The 21,004-nt window shown below is 40.8% G+C and overlaps 2 protein-coding genes across 19 annotated transcripts in view; one reads left to right on the top strand and one right to left on the bottom strand.

Annotated features, from left to right (window-relative positions):
• The window catches only part of LOC6533257 (collagen alpha-1(XV) chain), a 57,543-nt gene that overhangs the window by 20,354 nt on the left and 16,185 nt on the right, over positions 1–21,004 (top strand). For 11 of the 17 annotated variants that reach the window (XM_039373468.1, XM_039373466.1, XM_039373469.1 and 8 more), the window contains exons 5-11: positions 15,722–15,817; positions 16,407–16,442; positions 16,546–16,614; positions 16,912–16,978; positions 17,115–17,260; positions 17,617–17,754; positions 19,953–20,099. In XM_039373468.1, the coding sequence (XP_039229402.1) occupies positions 15,722–15,817; positions 16,407–16,442; positions 16,546–16,614; positions 16,912–16,978; positions 17,115–17,260; positions 17,617–17,754; positions 19,953–20,099 (699 nt within the window). Of the gene's footprint in view, positions 1–571; positions 863–15,721; positions 15,818–16,406; positions 16,443–16,545; positions 16,615–16,911; positions 16,979–17,114; positions 17,261–17,616; positions 17,755–19,952; positions 20,100–21,004 lie in introns of all 17 variants that reach the window. The other 6 variants (XM_039373478.1, XM_043206987.1, XM_043206988.1 and 3 more) reach the window with 2 other exon arrangements.
• Positions 6,823–7,863, bottom strand: LOC6533258. 2 transcript variants are annotated; one of them, XM_039373482.2, is made up of 3 exons: positions 7,522–7,863; positions 7,377–7,463; positions 7,216–7,327 (listed from the first exon to the last, which is right to left on the bottom strand). In XM_039373482.2, the coding sequence occupies exons 1-3, from the start codon at positions 7,768–7,770 to the stop codon at positions 7,325–7,327; spliced, it is 339 nt and encodes a 112-aa protein (XP_039229416.1). In that variant the 5' UTR covers positions 7,771–7,863; the 3' UTR covers positions 7,216–7,324. The 2 variants fall into 2 exon arrangements, with proteins under 2 accessions (XP_002093984.1, XP_039229416.1); XM_002093948.4 differs by having other exon boundaries at positions 6,823–7,463; positions 7,522–7,859.

Consider the following 21,004-nt stretch of genomic DNA (forward strand, 5'->3'; position numbering starts at 1 on the left):
TATGGGTGTGAGCTCCTTGCCATACATGTGAGAGTGCTTGTGGCATGTGTACAAAAACGCTTTGTGGCAGGGAAAGCACCTTCCTGCTTCCTCACAGACAGAAACATGTTGGCGCGGCAAGGGAAGTTCGCAAGGTTAAGACTGGGCCACAAAAGCCATTAGGCATCAGCATCAGAGCCAGCAATATCACTGAGCCAAAGTCCAAGCGGGTCAAATATACTTGCCGACAACTCAATAATCAGAGATGGCAAGTGACTAGGAAAAAACCAGGATACAGACCCAATTTTAAGGTCTCACTTCAGCGTAGACCAATTTATGGCGCCCAACGTGGGATGTTTATGGAATAAATTACAATTAAATACTGCGGTGAACTTAGAAATCGAATGGTTGATTTTTAAATATGTACTAATCCCAGGATAAGCTTCTCATCACTGTCGAACAACGAAACTAAAATAAAATCGAACCAGAAGCGGAATCCAAGCCATCCAAACCATTTGTGTGCGGCGATGGTGGCAAAGCAATATACCCACCCTCAGCTAATTAATATTCCAATTTATGCATTTTCTTTCAGGCAATTCTATTCGTCGCCGGTTGTTTGTTGTCGTTCATTTCGCTTGGCGTTGATTTCTCGTAGTGCTTTAAGTGTTGCATATCGAATCGGTGTTGAATCGCAATCGCAATCGGAATCGGAATCGTGTAAATATCGTACAAAATGGCAATGGTTATATCGACGCGTGCCAAGCTCGTGATTACCGCGCTGATTTTGTTCTTCCTGCTCGGCATCGTTCTCGTAACGGGCTCCACAAAGGGATGGTTCAATCCCAATCGCTACAACGGCGAACGGGTGGCAGCTAGGATTCAGGTAACTAACTTAAACCCACAAGCCTCGACCGCAACAAGTTTTGCAGGGGTTTTGCGTTTTTTTTTTTTTTGAAACCAAATGGCATTTCAGTCTAATTAAAATGAACTAGCCAATTAATTATAATCATTATCAACACGTGTCTGGCGCACCATTACGCCGCCTCTATTTTTTGTTTTGCCACAAGCACTTTACGAGGCTCGCCAAGCATCTAAACATTACGAACTGTGTACATTACTATGTGTAATGCTAAATGGTAAATGGTAAATGCTAAATGCTTGACATCCTGCCCCTTTAAATGCAAACAAATGTCACCGGTGTGGGTTCCAGAACTGGGATTCCTCCTGCAGTGACCAGGTTGGTTTGTACTCGGGCAGGGGGTTTTTCACTTCTAGCGCGGCTTATGCGCGTCCAGCACGCACACAACAAACACACACACACGGAGACACACACACAGCTGGAACTAACAACCAGCACACACAACAAGTTGGGAAAAACTTTTAAACACACACCCGCAAACATCGTCGCAGTCACAGCGAGCGGAGAGCAAATAAAGCATGCCAGGATGTACACAGGAAACGAGGATGAGCATTGGTTTAAAAAAGAAATGAAAATTACTTAATATTTCATTTTATTGTGATTTCTGAAATATTACGAATTTATTTATTAAAACTTAAATGCCATTTTACAAAACTACCCTAATCGTTTCCCACTTGAATATACATAGTAATACAGCTGACAGGTTGAAAGCTAACATTTATATTGAAGACTGTCTCAATTGACATAGTAATAAAGGGTTTAAATTATTTATAAGTACTATTACAAGTAATTAAAAACAAGTAATTATAGCCAGCAATTACTGCCATTCAATTATTCTCCGTGCACGTACATATACATATACTGCAGTACACGAAAACAAATAAAGTTTATTGTGACAAATGTTTCATGACAACAGAACATTTCGCTCTGGTCGAGCACACCTGCCTCTTCCCCTTCTCCACTTTCTCCCACAGGTGAAAGTCCAGCTTTGTTGTTGTTGCGCAGCAGAGGAATAAAAGGACATTGCAATTATTAGAGCACATTATAAGCATTTTGTTGCCGACGCTCGGTCACAAGATAAATTGATAAGAGTGACACGGCTACGCTCACCTGTTTGGTATAGTACTTCATGTCCCGTTTAACGAGCTGCGTTTTACGTTTTTCTGCTGTCCACGTGGCGTATACGCAATGTCAGTTTTTGCGACTGCTTGAAAGAATCTATTTGGCGAATGAGTGGGTTGCACTTTATAATGCCCAATGGCATTTTTACTTTGGACTTGTTTTGTTATTGCTTTTCTTAAAGAAAGTGTACAAGTACATGGCAGACCATCATTTCTCCATTTTATGGCTGTTGAATTGTAAATATCCTCAGCATTTTGAAAATGCTTTTAATGTAAATATACAAATTTCATTTATGTAACTTGCTTAACTGGCTGACCACAAAATATTTTTAGACTTTTTGATGACCCAAGGAAAAGCAGAGATGAAATGATTTAATCGTATTTAGGATAATTCCATGAATTTCACATTAATAGAATGTGTATAAACGCACTTAGACTTAATTAAGTTTCCTCTATTTCCTAAACAATGACTTAAAAGGGTGTTTTATTGCAGACAGCTCGCAAAGTGCTAATGCCCCACCCATTTTCTAAAGTTTTGTCATAAGATACACAATTGAAGTGCTCTAAAATAGACAAAAGAGCAAATGGCAGCTATTTCCGTGTTGATAGAACCTTTTTCTTTCCTGTCAAACGTTCGTTTCCATTGTTTCTGCGCCAAAGGACCTTTTCCCAAAGGGAGCAAGAGCAGCCAATACAGAGCCACAATACGAGAAAACTTCGACTAATACCTGCATAATTGTTGTGCTAATTTTGTCAGCACGCCCAGTTAATGTTTCTATTGACACCAAGCACGCTGGCAAAGGGGCGGCGACTGGTGGGCGGGGCTGGGCGATGTCCTTTCCCAGAGTTGCACTGCTTTGACATTATTTACGCTTACCTATGGGTTTGGCTCGCTCTCACCTGCCCTTTCGCCACCCCCCACTTCACCCCGCTTGCGAGTCTGAAAACAGTGATTAAACTAATTTTATGCAGCAGCGAGGCAGGACGAGGGCGAATACAAGGATACAGGCAAGGATTCGCGGAAAGCGAGGAAATGGCGAAGGGCGAGGCAATAAAAAACCATTTAAAACATTCAAAGTGTCGCATGAGAACGAGCAAAGTGAAAGTCGACAAGCGTTAACGACTGGCATCGATATGGAACACAGTTGATGGCTCTATTTTGCTGTTTTTCAATTACCATCTCTATATGGCAAAATATATCGACATGGAACAAAAGAAAAAAATAACTAAGCCATTTTGTATTTAATGTTGATTTGTATATTATTAGTTGCCACAAATTCCTCATAAATATTTATAAATTAATATTTTTTTATGATTATTATGACTATTTTTCCCAGTGCCTAACCAAATATATGTGCTGAGCGCGAAAATGGAGTCAGGCCCAACAAACCAAAGAAACAAAGTTTAGCAATAAAAATCCAAAACAAGCAGCGCGAGTTGTAGCCAGGCTGTTAATAAAGCCATTTCTGCATGGGCTGTCTCACCTGGCACCACCCACTAAATGGCACCCACAACCACCCACCTTCCACCACCCACTCCAAGCACCACCCACTAGCAAGCCGGCGATGGGTTCATTAGCAGTGACTTACATTACACACGCTTTTCCCCCCGTTCTAGTCGCTATTTTCTTAGTTTCCTTGGCGCTGTTAATTACGAACCCACGATAAAAATGGTGGGGCAAAAGGGGCGAGAAAATCGGTGGCGAATGAAAGGAAAAAAAACGCCTGCTGCACAATTGGAAATTTATAAAAATTACACGTAGATTGACAGGCAATTTGTCCTTGTTTAATACGAGGTGGTTATCCACTGCTGGCGGTAGTTGGCTTATTGACTGATATCGTCGAATTCCCGAGGCTTAGATTTGTGGCTTTCGAGGCGGAGCGAGGTCTATTAGGTTTCATTAGTGCCTAATTACCCAAAAGCGAAATTAGACGAAAGCCAATTATAGTTAATGCATTTACCGAAGCCGCCGACTCGTCGAAAGTCGTTGGACATTTATGGACTGACGAGCATTGTGTTACACCAGGTATAAGTCGTTAATCCTGCTGCGCATTTCCAATTAATAAGGCATCTATTATGCGGTGGTATCCTTGTGGGCATAAAAAACCAATTCACACCCGCATTCAGACATCGACATTGCTGCTGGGTATGGAAAGAAAGTAGAAAGTAGCCAGCCATTAACTCACACCCACTATCCCATTTTCGATTGAGCAATAAAAAACTACCGGAAAAGCATTCCCCTAGATTTACCTACACAAATACACAGGTACAAACACACACAGATACTCGTATATGTGTGCATTCGTGGCTGGCAATAAATTATAAAAATATCCGAGTGCCTCAGCAGCAGAAGAAAAGTTTCCGTCTAAAACAGAAAGAAAATACCAGTGGCGAATTCCTGGGAATCGAATCAGTGTTTACTAGCAAATAAACCAGCAACTCGGCTGCTCTATTTCCTTCAAAATGAAATTCCGTATTCAGAGTCTCTAAAATGGCATTTATAAAATATTTCATTTTCCGCACTAAATAGAAGCTAATTCAAAGTCAATGGTTTGAAAACTAGCTTTTTTCTCTGACTACTAAAAAGTCTTGAGCTGACTAAAAGAAACGATGTTCATATTCATGAACATCAGATAAATTCAAATTTAATCCCCACATTCCTGATGTGTGTATAAATTCCGAAAGGCAAAACATTAAATATTGAGCAACGCGCTTCTCGTACATTTGATTTATGAAAACATATTACTCCCGTTGCTATCCTGCATGGCAGAGAAAAGGAAAACAGAACCGGAGTAAAAATACGGATATTTGTGAAAGCTTCTTCCACGGGCTGGGAATATAAGCATATGAAAAACTAGCTTCCGTTACGTTTATGATAATATTTTATTAAAGCGCAGCATGCCACTATAACTACGGGTTAGCAACCAAATGGCAGCAGGGAGTTTGAGTTGTTGCACGCACCCAAGGAATCGTATAGAAATCCAAGGCGAACTTGCCGCTCGATGACGACGTCGACACGCCCCGCCAAAGAGTCCGTAATAAATTTATTATTGTGCCGCACCACAAGCCAGAAGCCAGAACCGAACCAAACCAAACTGAAGAGAACAGAAGTGGCAGGACGATGGTGTAGGTGTAGTTGGTGGTATCTCACTTTTGATGGCATAGATAGCAGAACTTTTAGCCGACTCTTGCGGTTTTGACGCTGCGATAGGCAGCGCAAAAGTTTGCGCTTCTTGAACTTGTTGCATTGACAACCTGCAACGGAAGTTGCTCCCTTCAGATTGCAACTAATGGCTGCATGCCGCAAATGCTGATAACCCGCATCCTGTGATTTTTAGATAAATTTAATGAATAATTGGGTTGCATTTGATATCTTTTTATAAATTTAATGAATAATTGGGTTGCATTTGATATCTTTTTATAAATTTAAAGTATATTTATTGATCATAGGAATATTTAACATCAAATATTTTCTCCCACTGAAAATTTGATACAAAAGAATTCTAAAGGATCAAATTCCTTATTTATTTATTTTATTTGGTATTTTTGGTTTACCATTCCGAAAAAAAGGTAATTTTAAGACAAATGTTACTCTTCGAGCTATGGTTATTGCAAATAGATAGCTGGCGGGTTGGTTTTTGCTCCAAGCGCGGCTGCATCTGCATTTGCATCGGAGTATCTGAGTTTCGGAGTATCTGTGTGTGCGTCATTGTGGCCGCTGCTCGGCAAATTGGATGCAAACCTCGTCGGCGAAATGCAGTTGGCAAGCGTGTTGACAAGTACCACGCACTATGATGCCCCCGGGGGCGTGAGGATTTGACTTGGTACCTCTGATATGGCGGGAGATATGGCCGAGGATAAACCATACCATGCCATGCCATATACCTTGCCATATACCTTGCCACTGCCGCAATATAAATAGCACTGATTTGCGCTAACAAATGCGGAGCGGTGGCTGTCGCTATCTGCTATCTGCGACTTGCTGGCAGCCCGAAAGTTAAGCCAACCAACCATACAACCCATTTGTTTATTATGAAAATACGGGCTGCTCGGTCTCGTGAGTGGGAGCTCCGTATTTCGTATCGCTTTCTCCGGCCCTCTGAGCCTGTATCTGTGTGCCAGTATCTGTGTGCATGTGCATTTGTATGCGTGTTCGGCATGTTAGTGTGAGTGGATTGCCGTCTGTGTGTGAGTGCTGCCCACAAAAACCTTAAACTGATGACACACTTCACATGGAGGTTTCTGCCTCCGGCTATGGTTCTGGCTCTTTTTTCGTTGCCGTGTGCCCGTTCATAGAACTCACACTGAAAAAAAACATTAAAACTTTAAAGTTTTTAATGAGGAAATCAGTGAAAAGCAGTGACATATCAATCTGTAAGTTTTTTTGGTAGTAAATTCTTCACAATTAAATCTGATATATATCTTCAAAGAATTACAGCTGCTCAAATGCTGAAAAATCCTTATTTCCAACTGATTCGATAATCAATTACATGTCATCCTTATAAGCAGCGAACCGTTTAGCAACCAAATTTCGCTCAGTGCAGCTCGTAGCCGGCTTTCGGTGCTGCATTTCCGCTTGAATGGCGTCTGTGCTCGGAGCAACTAACAGCCCATTGACAAGGGGCCGTGGGTGGGTGGCCAGAGGGTCGTAGGGCTGTTCAGTGGGTGGGGCAGTTGGGGGGGGGGGGGGGGGGCAAGTGTGTCACCACACACGACCACGTAACTGAAAGGCATACTTACCGTTTTAAAACTGTGCGCTCTGTACATGGCACACTACTATATTGACTTTGAAGCATAAAAAGCTTTCCCAGATACTCCAATACACTGGAGGCGAACTCTTTATTACCGCCCATATGCCGGAGTCATGTTTCTGTGTTCTGTATCTATGTGTGTTTGTATGTGTGTGTGTGGGTATTGTACAATGAAAACCGTTGGAAGCCATGCCTTGGGAATAGACGGTGAGATGACTTCCTGATCGATCTGGCTTAAGTCCGAACCTTATCAGCAATGGCAACCGGTTCTTGGGGTTTTGCCAACATATACAATGGCTTGAATGCAGCCTCCTCTTTGGACTCCAAGTGGACATCGAATAGGGCGCTGAAGTCTCTTATGTAGTTCCTAAGACTTTCGATACGCGACTGCAATTGCACAAAGGTGCGTTCATCGAAGATTTTCACCTTGATGCGGTCGCCAGTGTCCTTAGTTATCGATGCCAGATCGTACAGGTCCCTTCGCTCGTCCAGATTCTTGCTGCACAGGCGGCTGAGATGCGTTACGAAGTCCTCCATGTCCTCGATAAGTTCCACTACTAAAAAATAGTTCTTTGTCTTTTTCCGAATAGTGATTGGCTTTGTTACCGAATAGGCATAATCGAAATTTTCACCAATGGCCTTCAGATCATCCGGTAATCCCTTCAGAGCATCCTGAGCGCAGACTAAAAGACCCTGTGGTATTTTATTATTAATATATATTATTTTTGATACTTTATTAACTACTGCTCACATTCATATCTGTAATGGCTCGCCAGTCTGATGTTAATAGCTCGTAATCTGGCCACCAGTCCTGATTGTCATCCTGATAGTCATCTCGAGTGGCAGCAATCATGCGAGTCTTTAGGATCTGAAGTAGTTGTCCTTGTCGCGGTTTCATCAGCTCATTGATCAGTTTGCGCAACTCTTCAATCTCCTTGCTGCCTTTAGTATCCTTGGGAGCTTCCTTTAGTAGTTTATTTAGGACTTTAGCAGGTTGCATGCTGAAAACAAAATATAAATTAGAAAGTTAAAGCTTGATGAAAAGTAATGCTGTATTAGCATTATAAATTTTTGTTTTGAAGTACATTTCAGAAACTCCCAGTATTTTCCCCAACCAGTTTCTTGTTTTTAGGAACTAAGTCTAGCACATCCTCTTTAAAATATATATTTAAAATGTTGCATATTTTGCGGTAGCTGTAGCTGCAGCTGCCTCAGGAGAACGGCTTACGCTGCGTATACGCAACGTTGTCACAGTCTGTTTGCTTTTGTGTTTATAAAACTGTCTAAATCAACGCTCAAACCAGCACACTGGAACATAAACACAGAAAAATATTCCACTTGCTCACAATATGTTGCTTTATTCACATGGTACATTTTAAGTTTTGGTTTTATTTTTGACAGCTTTTCTCGTTTTAAACTAATTGTTGTCGGCACTTTTGACCCACAATAAAATGCAATTTTAACCCTTTTGCTCTTTGTATTCTGTCTTGGGGTCTGAAAAACATACGTGTAAAGGTGCAAATAAAGTAATAAATTCATTGAGCGGAAAAGTGACACAAAAACCTAAATAAACAAAATGTAACAAACATCTTAACACAATTTATTAGACAAAAAGTGCTTCATAGGCATGGGTTATATTTTTTGTGTGTTCGCAATGGGATTATGTTAGTGCATACAACACAACAAATGAGTTAATTTTAAATAATTAAATAAATACAGTGAAGTTTCCTTTTTTTTAAGAACTTCATTTCCTAACTGGGGCAATTTAGTATGAAATACTTTTTTGCCTTCCCTATAAGCCCGAAAGCTCCGCTGCCGAGTTCTTCTGCTGCAGTTGGTACATACATATGTATGTATCCAGTTGTGTATATTTGTATATGCATATATATGTAGCTTATGCTCAGCAGGATAAACAGTCGAGCAGAAAGGCAGTGTGACAGTCGGAGAGGCGGAAGGACAAAGTGACTGAAGGACGAGCAGACGGACGCTTCTGCAAAAACGTTGGCGCAAAAACTTTTCGAGATTTGTGTCAGCTCGTTTGAGAATTAGTCGTAGGTTTTTAGCAAAATTAAAAAAAATCTGTCACTATGCGGTTGGCATTTGCCGTCTCATTGTTTTTCGGTCCCCTAACAGGGCCCTTGATCCCCCAGCTACCCCATTTTCCCCCATTTCCACCCGCTTTTCCACCCGCTTTTCCAGTTTCAGTTCCATTTCCACTTCCCCAGCTCCAGCTCCTTTTCATATTCGGCTTGTGTTTCCATTTCTCCGTCTCTGCCACAATTTAGATAGTCACTTCTGCTCGCTGCACATGGACACTGCCAAATATACGGATTAAAAATAATGTTACATTAATATAGAACCTCTTATAAGAAGGGATGACTCAGGAGCAAGTTAAGAATATCTCAAAAATAAACTATAGGGCTTTATGTTGCTTATAATGAAGTTAAAGATAAGCTACTTGCAAAACAATATGTATTGTTCAAGCTACAATTTTCGTTTTGGTTATAAAAAAATGTATTTTAAGTATATTTTATAAAGTGGTGCCATTGAATCAATGAATATGTGCTTGAGTTTGCATATATGTACAAGTTTTGCGTTATGTGCTCTCTGCGCTTTGATGCGACCGTTGCTTAAATAATTTATGTGCCGCAAAATGTGCAAAGTAATTTATTCTGATTATATGCAAAACAAGAACCGGCGCAAAAATGAAAATGGGCATCAAATAAAATGTGAAACGGCCGTCGAGTGTCAAAAAAATAAAAAAAAAAGGGGAGCTTTGGCGTCAAGTGCAGAGTAAAGAGAATTAAGTCCTGCACCTGGGCAGCCTTATGTTCGTATTTTCCAAAGAATCCCGCCTCTTGAAAGGGCCGTAAAAATTTATGTTGCTATAATTTAGCTTTAAAATCGCACCAAACCTCAACCCAGCTCATCCCCAAAAAGTGAGAAGTGGCAACCAAGGGGGCGTGGCACGCATTTAAACGGAAATAAAATAAAATTACAAAAAGTGCGCAACTTTCTGACGTTGCGATTGTTATCCTCGTTGCTCCGGTGTTTTCCTTTTCAGATTTTTCGTTTTTTTTGCGTTTTTTTTTGGACTTTTACTGAGGGCCGAAACGGCTGTCAGAAAGTGATTTAGAAACTATGCTATGACCCGGGTACCTTGGCCCGTTCGAGAACCGAGTGCCCCGAGTTCTCCGAGCTCCCAGTTTGGAGTTGCGAGTTCAGCAGGATTGGCATTTGTTTGTTGTCGACTGTCGGCCGGCTGTCGTCGGTGGCCATAAAGTTGAATTTAAATTTAGCATTTTTGGCATTCGGCTATTGCCATTACCATTTTGTGTGCGGCTCTGGAAAATGCCTTGAAAACGAATTGAAATCGAATTGTTTGCCATTACTGCGGTTGGATAATTGAAGCCACATTCCAGTTGAAATTACGAAAATATGTTAGGCCGCCGTCGGTGAATCAAGTGGCAAATATGCATAACTCATATAGTTTTTGCCCACTTAAAAGCCACGGGCAAATATGCTGAAAATGTCAAAACGTCGCTTACATATTTAATGCGCTCTAACAGGCTTAATCAACATTACAAAGTAATTAGAGTTAATTCTTTTGTACTTGAGCGAGCAGAGACACCTGGCAAAGGTAGAGGTCGGTAGGTAGGCAGTCAGGTACTGAAAGTGCTTACGCATGTAGCCGGTGACACGGCGAGATTGAAGGTGAAAATGATAATGAAACTGAAACTGGAAGATGGAAGATGGAAGCTGTACGCAAGCTGATGAGGATGAAAATGATAATGAAAATTACGATGAGGATGGTTGTTGGTTGGTGGTTGGGATGAGACCCGTATCTGTAAACTGTTGCGCGGCAATTTGCATGGTTAATTATCTATTAACTTGAGCATAACTTTTTCGTTGGGTGCGAGTGCAGAATCCGCAGGATCCAGAACCGCCAACAAATGCACACACACACTCACACACAGACACAAATACCAGGACAAGCGGGCGAATTAGGAGCCTTCAACGAAAATATATACATCCGTTTCCGCTCTTGTCCTGGCAGTGGCTGCCATTGTCATTATATGGGAGGTAAAGCGAACTGCGAAAAATTCTAATTGTTACAGAAGTCAGGTGGACTACTAATACCCTTGATATAAATTTTTCGACTAGAAAATATGATTGTATCACCGGATTCAGCAACAGCGATAAAAATAATCCGTAAAGTGTCTGTAAAATATATGTATATGTAGCAAACGTTTTTAACTAAGATTTAATATTATGGTCCTATAAATTCTTAATAGTTCATATACCCTACCATAAGTTTCAGAATTATAGAGTACAGGAGCAGCGTCAGCGGAAACAAGTTTATGGTAATCTTAATGCCTAAAGCTTTTCTTTGTTGTGATGCCGCTGCATGCCGTAAATTTCACTTATTAAATATTTGTGCTTAATTAAGAATTTAACTCTCACAACAAGCGAAATGTTGGGAGGAAGTGACGGCGGGATCAGACTTTCAATGGCATTGGGAGCACATTTCAAACTAGGCTTTAAGTTTCATAATGTATAATTAAGTTCATGAGTAGCGACCTCCTTGAAAAGTTCATTAGGTGAAGCAATGATTTAAATTTATTGGAATCTCAGATAATAGATTATAAGATTCATTAAATCATTCTTCCGTTTTATTTTATTTAACAATAAAGTAAACTTTATTTATTTTAAAGTACAAAGGTTATTAAAAGTAAAAGAATACAGAAGTGGCAATAAATAGACACAAATATATACAAGTATACATTTTATAGTAGATAAGAGGTATCATCATCAAAATTTGCGAAAAATGGCAAAAAATTACATTTAAATTTTTTTAACACATGCGGATAGGGAATTTTGTTACGAATTTAACGGGGTATTTTACTGCTATCGAAAAAAACGGATTATTTTTTATCAAAAAAAAAAAAAAAAAAAGATTTTGTAAAAAAAATCGAATATTTTTAATCGTCGTTTCGCCATAACTTGACCAAAAATGGCGTGGCCGCACATCTAAAATGAAGACTGTTTTGTGCTGCTAAAAAACATAGCTAACTATTTCTATCCCCACTTTTTCGATATTTGAAAAAAAAAAATTTCACAAATTTTTGCATTTTTGATGAGGGGTACCATCATCAAAATTTGCGAAAAATGGCAAAAAATTTGCATTTCAAAGTATGTACATGGATCGATAGGGAATTTTGTTACGAATTTAACGAGGTATGGCATTCCACATTTGGACAAATATTTTTACTGCTATTAAAGAAAAACTGACTATTTTTTATCGAAAAATCGAAAAAAAAAATTTTTATCAAAAATCGGATATTTTCAATCGGTGTTTTCGCCATAACTCGCCAAAAATATCCGCACAGCTAAAATAAAAACTGTTTTGTGCTGCTAATAAACACAGCTAACTATGCCTATCCCTACTTTTTTTGATTTTTCAAAAAAAAAAAAAATTTGACAAATTTTTGCATTTTCGAAATTCATATAGAAATATCAATTGAGCAAAGTCATTTTACATGTTTCCGATTCAGACAATGTGACGGTTATTGCCTGGCCATGGATTTCGATTCGATTGCGAATCCATTTTCTGTTAATTTTTAAGAGCCCCAATCGATCTCCATTATTGACACATTTTTGACAAATTGGCAGATAGCCGCAGAGTTGGATTTGCGGAGTCCTTTTCCTGGTCCTATAGCTTGCAACTGAAACGTGTCTCGCATTTTTAAGGAATCCGGTCTACCTTTCTGGTTTCTCGTGGTAATGGCAAATGGAAAAGGGTCAACGATTTGCGTATTATTTGCTTTATTTTCAATACGCAGAACGAACCCTTGTCAGGGGCAAAAGAGTGAAAAAAAAAGTAGCAAAAAGGACTCATTGCTAGGCAATGGATGCCTCGCTGCTGCGCAAATATTACCACACTTTCTGCCTGCTCTCGCACTCACTTTTTGCTGGCCTGTTGTGTCCTTGCTCCGCTTCTTTCGCATTTCAGTTCATTTCAGGCCTTAATTATGTGCGGCACAGAACAAACAACAAATGCACAAGCAGCGCATATGCACTGCACATGCACTTTCAGCCCAGTTAATTGCTCACGGCACACTCGGAGCACTCGGAGCACTCTGCGCCACTTGACCGACCTGCCGAGACGTCCTGCGAATGCCAACCATTTGTCCTGCCACCTCCTTTAGCCTCCTCAACCTGCAGAACCTCAGCTGCTCTCCGCCTGACACTATTTAAACTAAATGCTCACCTTAAAATCACATTCTACCAGGATGTCCAGGACACCGAAAATGTTTCTTTTGCCTGCGGCCAGCTTTTCGTTATTTAAAACGGCCTTTGTCTGCGCTTGACCCTCTGTCACAACGCCTGTTGTCGTGCGCCAACGCAATTCCTTACTGGATAAAAAATACTGCACTGAAAGAAATTAAGAAACTGAGTTTGATGACCTTTTTTTACACAGCAGAGAATCTCGGCAGAATTGAAACACTGCGTTCCCAATTGTCTAATAGTTATTAGGTTTAGTTATTGTATCTTATATTAGTTTTCCACTTTGATTGCTATTCTTTTTGACCACTCGTATTGACACATTTCCATTTGGGTATATATTTTATATACATTTTTCTCCGTACACCTATTTACCCTACTTACCTATTTCACCTACTTACGGCTTTTCGTTGGCCAGCTGCCTTTGCAGCTGCTTGTTGCCGTGCACAATATTGCGGAGGCGAGCGGCTTTGATGTCCGCTTATCAGTTCATCGCCCTGAATTTTCTGTCGTACTCAAGGAGCGGTCGAAAAGGGTTCTCGGTGCCGTCGAGGTTAAGCCCTTTTTGCAATGTCCACAGATAGTTTTTTGTTTGCCAGATCCGCATCGAAACGAGAAATAAGTCGTACTGTGAAAGCTTATACTTGGCTATGCAAGTGTACACGTAATAATATGGCCGCAGTAATTTTAATTCTAACCCAAAGAGTGTTGGTCCTTAAATTGGGGAGCTTTGACTACCCAGAAATGTGCTACAGAGAGAGTACATTCTCGTTTCCTTTGTTTGGCAACTGCACAATGGTTGAGCTGTCAATTTACTTAGCCCAAAAATGCAGGTAATAATGAGAGTCAAGCCAGCGGCAGCAAAAAAAAAAACATCCCAAAATGTCGACGACGACTCATGCCCAAAAAAATGCCACTTCCTGCGGCTTAATTTCCGTTTCAAGTGAATTTCCTTGCTGCTAATTTTGTTGCACACAAAAACATTTGGTCGTAGAGCACGTGCTGCAATAGAAACTGGGCCACACGGACACGAGCACGGACAGAACGGTGGACGGACAGAAATTACGGACGGACACAGAGTCCGGACACGAGCACGGACATTGCTTTCATGCTCCGACTCTCCAGCCAGTGATTTTCGCCGGCTTGCCATTTGTTTAGCGCATAGTTTTCTTGAACCAAAACAAAGCCGAGCCAGAAACAAAGCGAAAACTTTAATATCCGCACTCAATGCCACAACAGCAACAAGCTACATGGCGAACAATGCTCACTTCAATGTCTATTGATGGGCCACGTGTGTGTTACAGCACACACATACACTCACACCCTCACTGTCTACCCCTCAGTTTCAAAGAATATCCTCCATGGCACCATCCCATTGTCAATGACCAAAGTTTGGTTCGTTTATACTTGAGAATTGGTGGTATTACGAACAGAGACCAGAGACTTTCAAAAACAGATAATGATGTTTGCTTGTTGAGAAACACTCTAAACATTTTCCTGAAAAAAATACATAAAAATATCTTTTTAATTTCTAAGTAATAATAAATAATATTAAAAATAATTTTGAAGTATATTGTAAAAAAGGATGTCCATATTACTTAAACCACTTTATTTAGTATAAAAAAGTAAAATCCCAATTATGCTACTCGAAAAAACTACTTAAATTGCTCTCCCCATAAACTCGAGGTCCAAAAGCCAGATTGTGAGTCCGCCGCAGACTCAGCGCATATTAAGCCATTGTGAGCCGTGCCAGGACGCTTTTAACCCGAAACTCAACGAGTTAGCGTCTCAGACAAAACTTTTTCAACTGAGCGGCAGGATAAAAGCTGCACGGCCATTACTATCATTCACAGGACGAAGCGGCAGTAGCAGTAGCAGCCACAACTAAAACACCCGACTGCTATTACGGTAGCTTAGTCCTGTGATACTGCACGGTACTAGTGCTGAGTCCTGCTGCGCCTGTTTCTGCTCCTGAAACTGGTGTCCTGGGCCTGAGTGTTTGCTGCCGTTTTTATTTGCAGTGCTTCACTTTATGGGCAAATGTGCATTGAGCATTTGTGTGTCTCTATCTGTACAGGGAGGTGATTGTGCAGCGAGCAGTGAGCAGCGAGGACTAAGGACTCAGACCTCTGGTCTATGGTCTCTGGTCTCAGGATTCAGCCGCATATTGTTTGTGGTCCATTGTCTTCATAGGCCCATTACGTATTCCATACTCCGCATGCAGTAGTTAGTTTCTGCGGCCAGCAGTTCGACTGACTGCTCGCAAGTGGTTATTTATCCTGGGCCCCCTTTTCTAATGGCTAATGTGAAATATGCATGCTTAATTGTAATTCTAAATCCGAAACCACGGCACATTAGTTATCCGGCCGGTCGGCCGTTCGCCAGTCACTGTTGCACATTAACATCAATAATAAATTTCGATTTGCGGCAATTACAAATGGGGCTCTGGTACTGGAAATACTTTGCACATGCACGAGTAGTATACTCGTATGTATGTATATATACAAATTGATTGATTTATTATGTATTGGGTTGTGGGCACTCATTGTGCGTTTTGGTTCGATGAAAAGCGTTTCGAAAATTATTCCCCTCACAATATGCATATGCATATGCATGTGCATATAATATGCGTTTATTTCTAACACAAACGTTACTATTTAACCCAGGGCTATTTAGAAAAAATCAATGTCTATGGTAATCCCGATGCCATAAATGTCACATGCATGCCGCCCCCAAAGGCAACGATTGCTCCCACCACGGCGGTAAGTCATAGTCATCATCATGGAGGTCACCACTAAACCAAAACCAATAGAATGCATTGGTTGGCATTTAAATTAATTAATGAATAGCCGGGCAAATCATCTTACTGATAAATTACATTAAAATTGCATTATGTCTGCATAAGTGAGAGGAATATTTGCATTGGGATTTGCGTTCATTTATTGAGACTACCAACTAATGCTGCAAATAACATGTAATCGGATACACTTATGTATGTGATGATGCATTTTTAATCCCCGCGCTGTAAAGTTATATTTGTGTATTAAAGAGCTCAATGCGGCTAATCGTGTTGGTAGCCAGCTGCAAATTTAAAATTCAATTTAGCACTAAAAATGTGTGTAAGCCAGCCTTTTGAAATATTTGCAAATTCCTTTTACACATACTAGTTACCTACGACTTTTAATTAACCAAATTAAACCAAACTTATCGGGTTTCTTCCTTTGAAATTCCCATTATTTAAATACTCATTTAATTTTGTTTTAGTTTGTTGAATATCAATACCTTTAAATTATTTTATTAGTTTAGTATTCCTAAAAGTTTGGCATTATTTTTTATTTATTTTTTCTTAAGGATGAGAGTTCTTTACCTAACGAAGGATCTGGAGAGGTATGTTGATTCCCAAGTTATTATTTATTATTTATTTAACCCTTTGATTCCCTTATTATTTTATCTATCTGCCTTTCCGCCTTTTCATATTTTTGGCCCCAAGAGTGTTCTCTTCGAAGATTCGACGGAAGCAAATATTTTAAGTGATGAGTTTTGGGATACAGGCGATGAGGTTAGTCTGCAGTCCTATTGGTATATTAACAAATAAAAAAAATATCTATAAAATTAAGTAAAGCAATTGGGAGTGCATTAAACAAATGCAAATACGTTTGCTCATTGTGGTGCTGCTGTTATTGACAGTGCTCTTGAAATGCTGCATAAATGGTAATATTGGTCAGCACTGTGGCTGTCCTTTGCATAATTAAATATTTACAGTCAGTTATAAGTTAATGTCATGAAAATGTATGAAAATTGACAGCGGTTTGCACTCGAGTCCTAATGATTTTTCACCTCCATCCACTTTCCACAGGCGACAGACATCTTCGACGCCAGTGGCATGCAGCCCCCGGGACAGACGCAGTATTCGCACGAGAGACGTAAGTGCATCCCCGCCAGGAATCCATTCCACTTCTGCTAATGTGTCCCACTGTATTGTCCAATGCTAATGCAATGGTTTTAATCAATTGTTTTTTTTTTCTGCTTTCCATACCATTTTCACATCCGTTGCGACAGCGTACCGAGGCATCAAGGGCGAGAAGGGAGAGCGGGGGCCCAAGGGCGACAGCATTCGCGGTCCGCCGGGACCGCCGGGTCCGCCCGGGCCCAAAGGCGAAACGGCCCCCTATCCGCCCTTTGTGGAGACGACGAGTGCGGGGGCTGTAAGTATTGCAAATAGAGACTTATTCGCCGCTGGCATCTGCACAGAGAAATAAGTTTAGACAACCTTTTAATAAAGCTGCAAAAGTAGCCAAAATCATTTTTAAATGAGTCTAAGGGTAGGCAACGATTACTGATTAAAAGTCTGGCATATTTCCTGGTAGCTTAAATAGTTTAACAAGAAATATATTTCAATCGAAATTTCTTGTATAAATGAAACTAGTATGGTAGAATTTTTTTTCTCTGTGCCGTTGTGGCGGGCAACACAAAATTGCCTGCCTGCCATAACGATGTGCCGCGGTAATGTGATCCGATTCACAGCCAGGTGCTAAGTTTTGTATTCCATTTCCCTTCGCAGAAATACACTGGCGAGTGTACATGTAATGCGTCTGATATCCTAGAGGCCATCAAGGACAATGAGTCGTTGCGGGAGTCGTTGCGCGGAGCACCGGGCACGCCGGGCAAGGATGGAAAGCCAGGGACCCCTGGACACACCGTAAGTACCAGTCCTTGTCATCTCGCAGGATTCTCTCTATCTGTTTTCATACCTTAACGAAGGATATTTGAGTATGGCAAGATGTATAGATATAATATTACACAGATAGTTAAGCAAGTGTACTATTTTTGAGTATCTATCAGTACTTAGCCAGTTCTATAGAATTATATATACATACATATAATATATGGTAAAGTTAGTACATTGAAACTTGTAAATATTGCACAAAATGAAAAAAAAATGTGCATAGTTAAGTATTTACTTAATCCTTGTAAATTTCTTATATTTTTTATAAATGCAGAACTAAAGTTTAGTTTTTATACTACAATTTATTGGAGAAAATAGTGAAGGTCTTTTTATAAGTCAGTGCTGTACTCAAGCGAACTATGTATGTAATCGAGCTGGAAGGTATTTGAGCTGAACTTTCTTTCATGTTTTCCTTCCGTTCGTTGGGCTTTACTGTGTGTACGTCAATTTCGAGTTACAACGGGTTGGCAAAAAGGCAATATTTGACATGAATCTAACACATTTTCAATTTCATTACACACATCGTCTAATCTCCAAGAGTGAGTGGATTCAAGCTGGATGGACTGGGGAATTGGCAAACGGAGGGTGGGCAATTTCAGAAGGGGCTGCATGTTTTCCTATGTCAAACATCATAATTTGCACTGTGCACCATGTGTGTGTGTGTGTGTGTGTGAGTGTGCGTATGGCTGTGCGTGTAACCGGAAATGGAAAAAACGTTAACGTACACCCACTCACACACACAGACACACACGAACACTTAGAGTCGCGTGGAAGATGAGAAAAAGGAGAAAATGGGAACGAATCGTAACGAAAAATTTCTTTATGCGCCAGCTCACGCTTAAACACTTATCCACTCTCCGGGTGCTACTCGTTATATTATCTCATCAACTGGGAACGTCTTTGGCAACCATAAGAGTTCACAGTGGATACACAAAGGACATGTCTCCCTGTGTGTGTGTGTGTGTGTGTGTGTGCTGAACTACACTTGACTATGTACTTGCCATTTACTACAGCGTGCCAGTGTGAGTGTGTGTTTGAGTGCGGGTCAAAGGCAAAGTCCACAATGTAACAAGCTCTCCTCTCAACTCACTTAAGTGCTTATCACGCAACAGGGCCAAAAAAAAATGAAAGCAAGAAAACTTTGAGCAGCTAACCAAAAATATAGAATAACTTTGAATGCATGTCCATTACTTCGGTTGGAATTATTCAGAAAGCGAAAGCAGGCCAAAGACATTCACTTCTAAAGCCCATCTCTCCATCTCCGTCTCCATTCAATCTCGCATTATCTGGGGCACTTTAGCAACCTGTGGAACGCAGCCTCTTCAATGCGATGCAATACATCAAAAGGAAAGCGGTATGCCCCGCATTCTGCGGTCCATTGCCAGAAGCTAAATATGCCAGCTAACGTCCTCCCCCTCTTTACTTGGCCCGAAAAACCCACTGACCCACCCAAAATGCCACCCCGTATCCTTAAGCTCAGCCCACTCAAAAAGGCTTTTGGACGGGCACAGTGAAATATGGCAAGCTGGCGCGCATACCGGAAATTCCAGCGACAACTTTGTTGCCCCACTGCTAATCCCTTAACTAATAGCAATTAATTTAAAGGACGACGATAAGCAACAGCTACACAGGCCAACACAGCAACAAGAACAAGCACAAGAACAAGAACAGGCATAGAAACATGGCACGCAAATGGCTCACAGCGTGACCATTTTGCATAAGATTAAGAACATCGGGAGACACATTTTTTGTGTGTACCCATCCATGCAGCCTATTGGAATGTCGGTAGACCCCCAATACCCAAAACTTAATCCAATCCCAAAGGCCCCCAAAACCGAACCACATGCCACATGGACGGGCACGGTCGCGTAGATTAATGAGCTCGGACTAAAACGCAACGATTATGTAAATCGACCGCAGCCAGTTAGGAAAACCCCCCAAAATGCTATAGCACCACAAACAGCTCCTTGAAGTCGCAGTCCGTAGACGGTGTAGAACTTGCCATGTAGACGTAGTTTTGTAGCTGTAAGGACGCAGGACACGTTATATGCACGCCCACTAATGTGATTTATTTCTCTGTCGCTGCCGGCGACGTTTCTTCCCCTTTCTACCGCCTCAATACTCTTGTTGTCCTGCTACTGGATGTCTCGCTTCCGCTTCCATTTAACCAGGGAGCCACCGGAGTGCCAGGAGCCAGAGGCGCCCGGGGGTCCGAGGGTGCCCAGGGGCTGAAGGGCGAGCCAGGCGTCGACGGACTGCCCGGAGTCATGGGTCCGCCGGGACCACCGGGTCCGCCTGGTTTGCCCGAGAACTACGATGTAAGTATTCCATAGAAACGTTAAGAAAAAGACAAAGAAAACCATTTGAATATATTTACCAGTTTAAATGTTTAATTATGTCGTAATAGACTTACTCGAAAATATCTCTACACCATTTTAAAGCACATTGAGTGTGTCACGAGTAGTTTACTTTTGGTTAGAGTCTTTAACTTTAAACTAAACTTTTAAATTATAATTATATATTTCTTTAAATTTAATTCTACTTTTATTTATAAAATCGATAACTTCTTTTGTAGCTTATACAATAAATAAATAATATCGTGACACACTTAAAAGTTACTTTGGTGTATCCAAAGTTCTAAGTATTTATAAAAGTAAATATAATGTTATATCAAGTTCTTATGCCCTCGTCCCCTATATATACTACATATGTATAAATAATAATATATGTATAGCATTTATTGTTATTTTTATTTATTTATTATTATTTCATATAGAGGACAAGGGTATCCACTCATCGGCTAATCGAAGAGAATATTTTTCATAACTTCCCCAGCTACGTTTCAACTTGGCTTTCGATCAAAATTGCACCTTTTACACTGGGCAAACACAGCAACGTCAGATGGCTAATGCAGTTGCTCGGTGTCTGGTCGCGTATCCTTCCGTCGTTTCGTCCTGCCGCTCCTTGTCCGTCTGTTTTTTTTCAATCACGCACATCCTTATGAATTGCGAGGACTGGCCAAGGTAAACGTCCGTCGTGTTTTACAAGCCGCACAATTTGCCTAAACTAATTTCCTTCCTGGCTCGCGCAGTAACTGTGAAAAATTACCACCCTGGTGGCTCGTGGCGTCACGCCAGCTCCAGATTCAGATCCTTATTCCTATTCCAACTGGGAACTGGAAACTCGCGACTGGCAACTGGGAGTCAGAGTCTGCCACAAGCGG

The sequence above is a fragment of the Drosophila yakuba genome, chromosome 3L (assembly GCF_016746365.2).
Source record: "Drosophila yakuba strain Tai18E2 chromosome 3L, Prin_Dyak_Tai18E2_2.1, whole genome shotgun sequence".
Classification (NCBI taxonomy): Eukaryota; Metazoa; Arthropoda; class Insecta; order Diptera; family Drosophilidae; genus Drosophila; species Drosophila yakuba.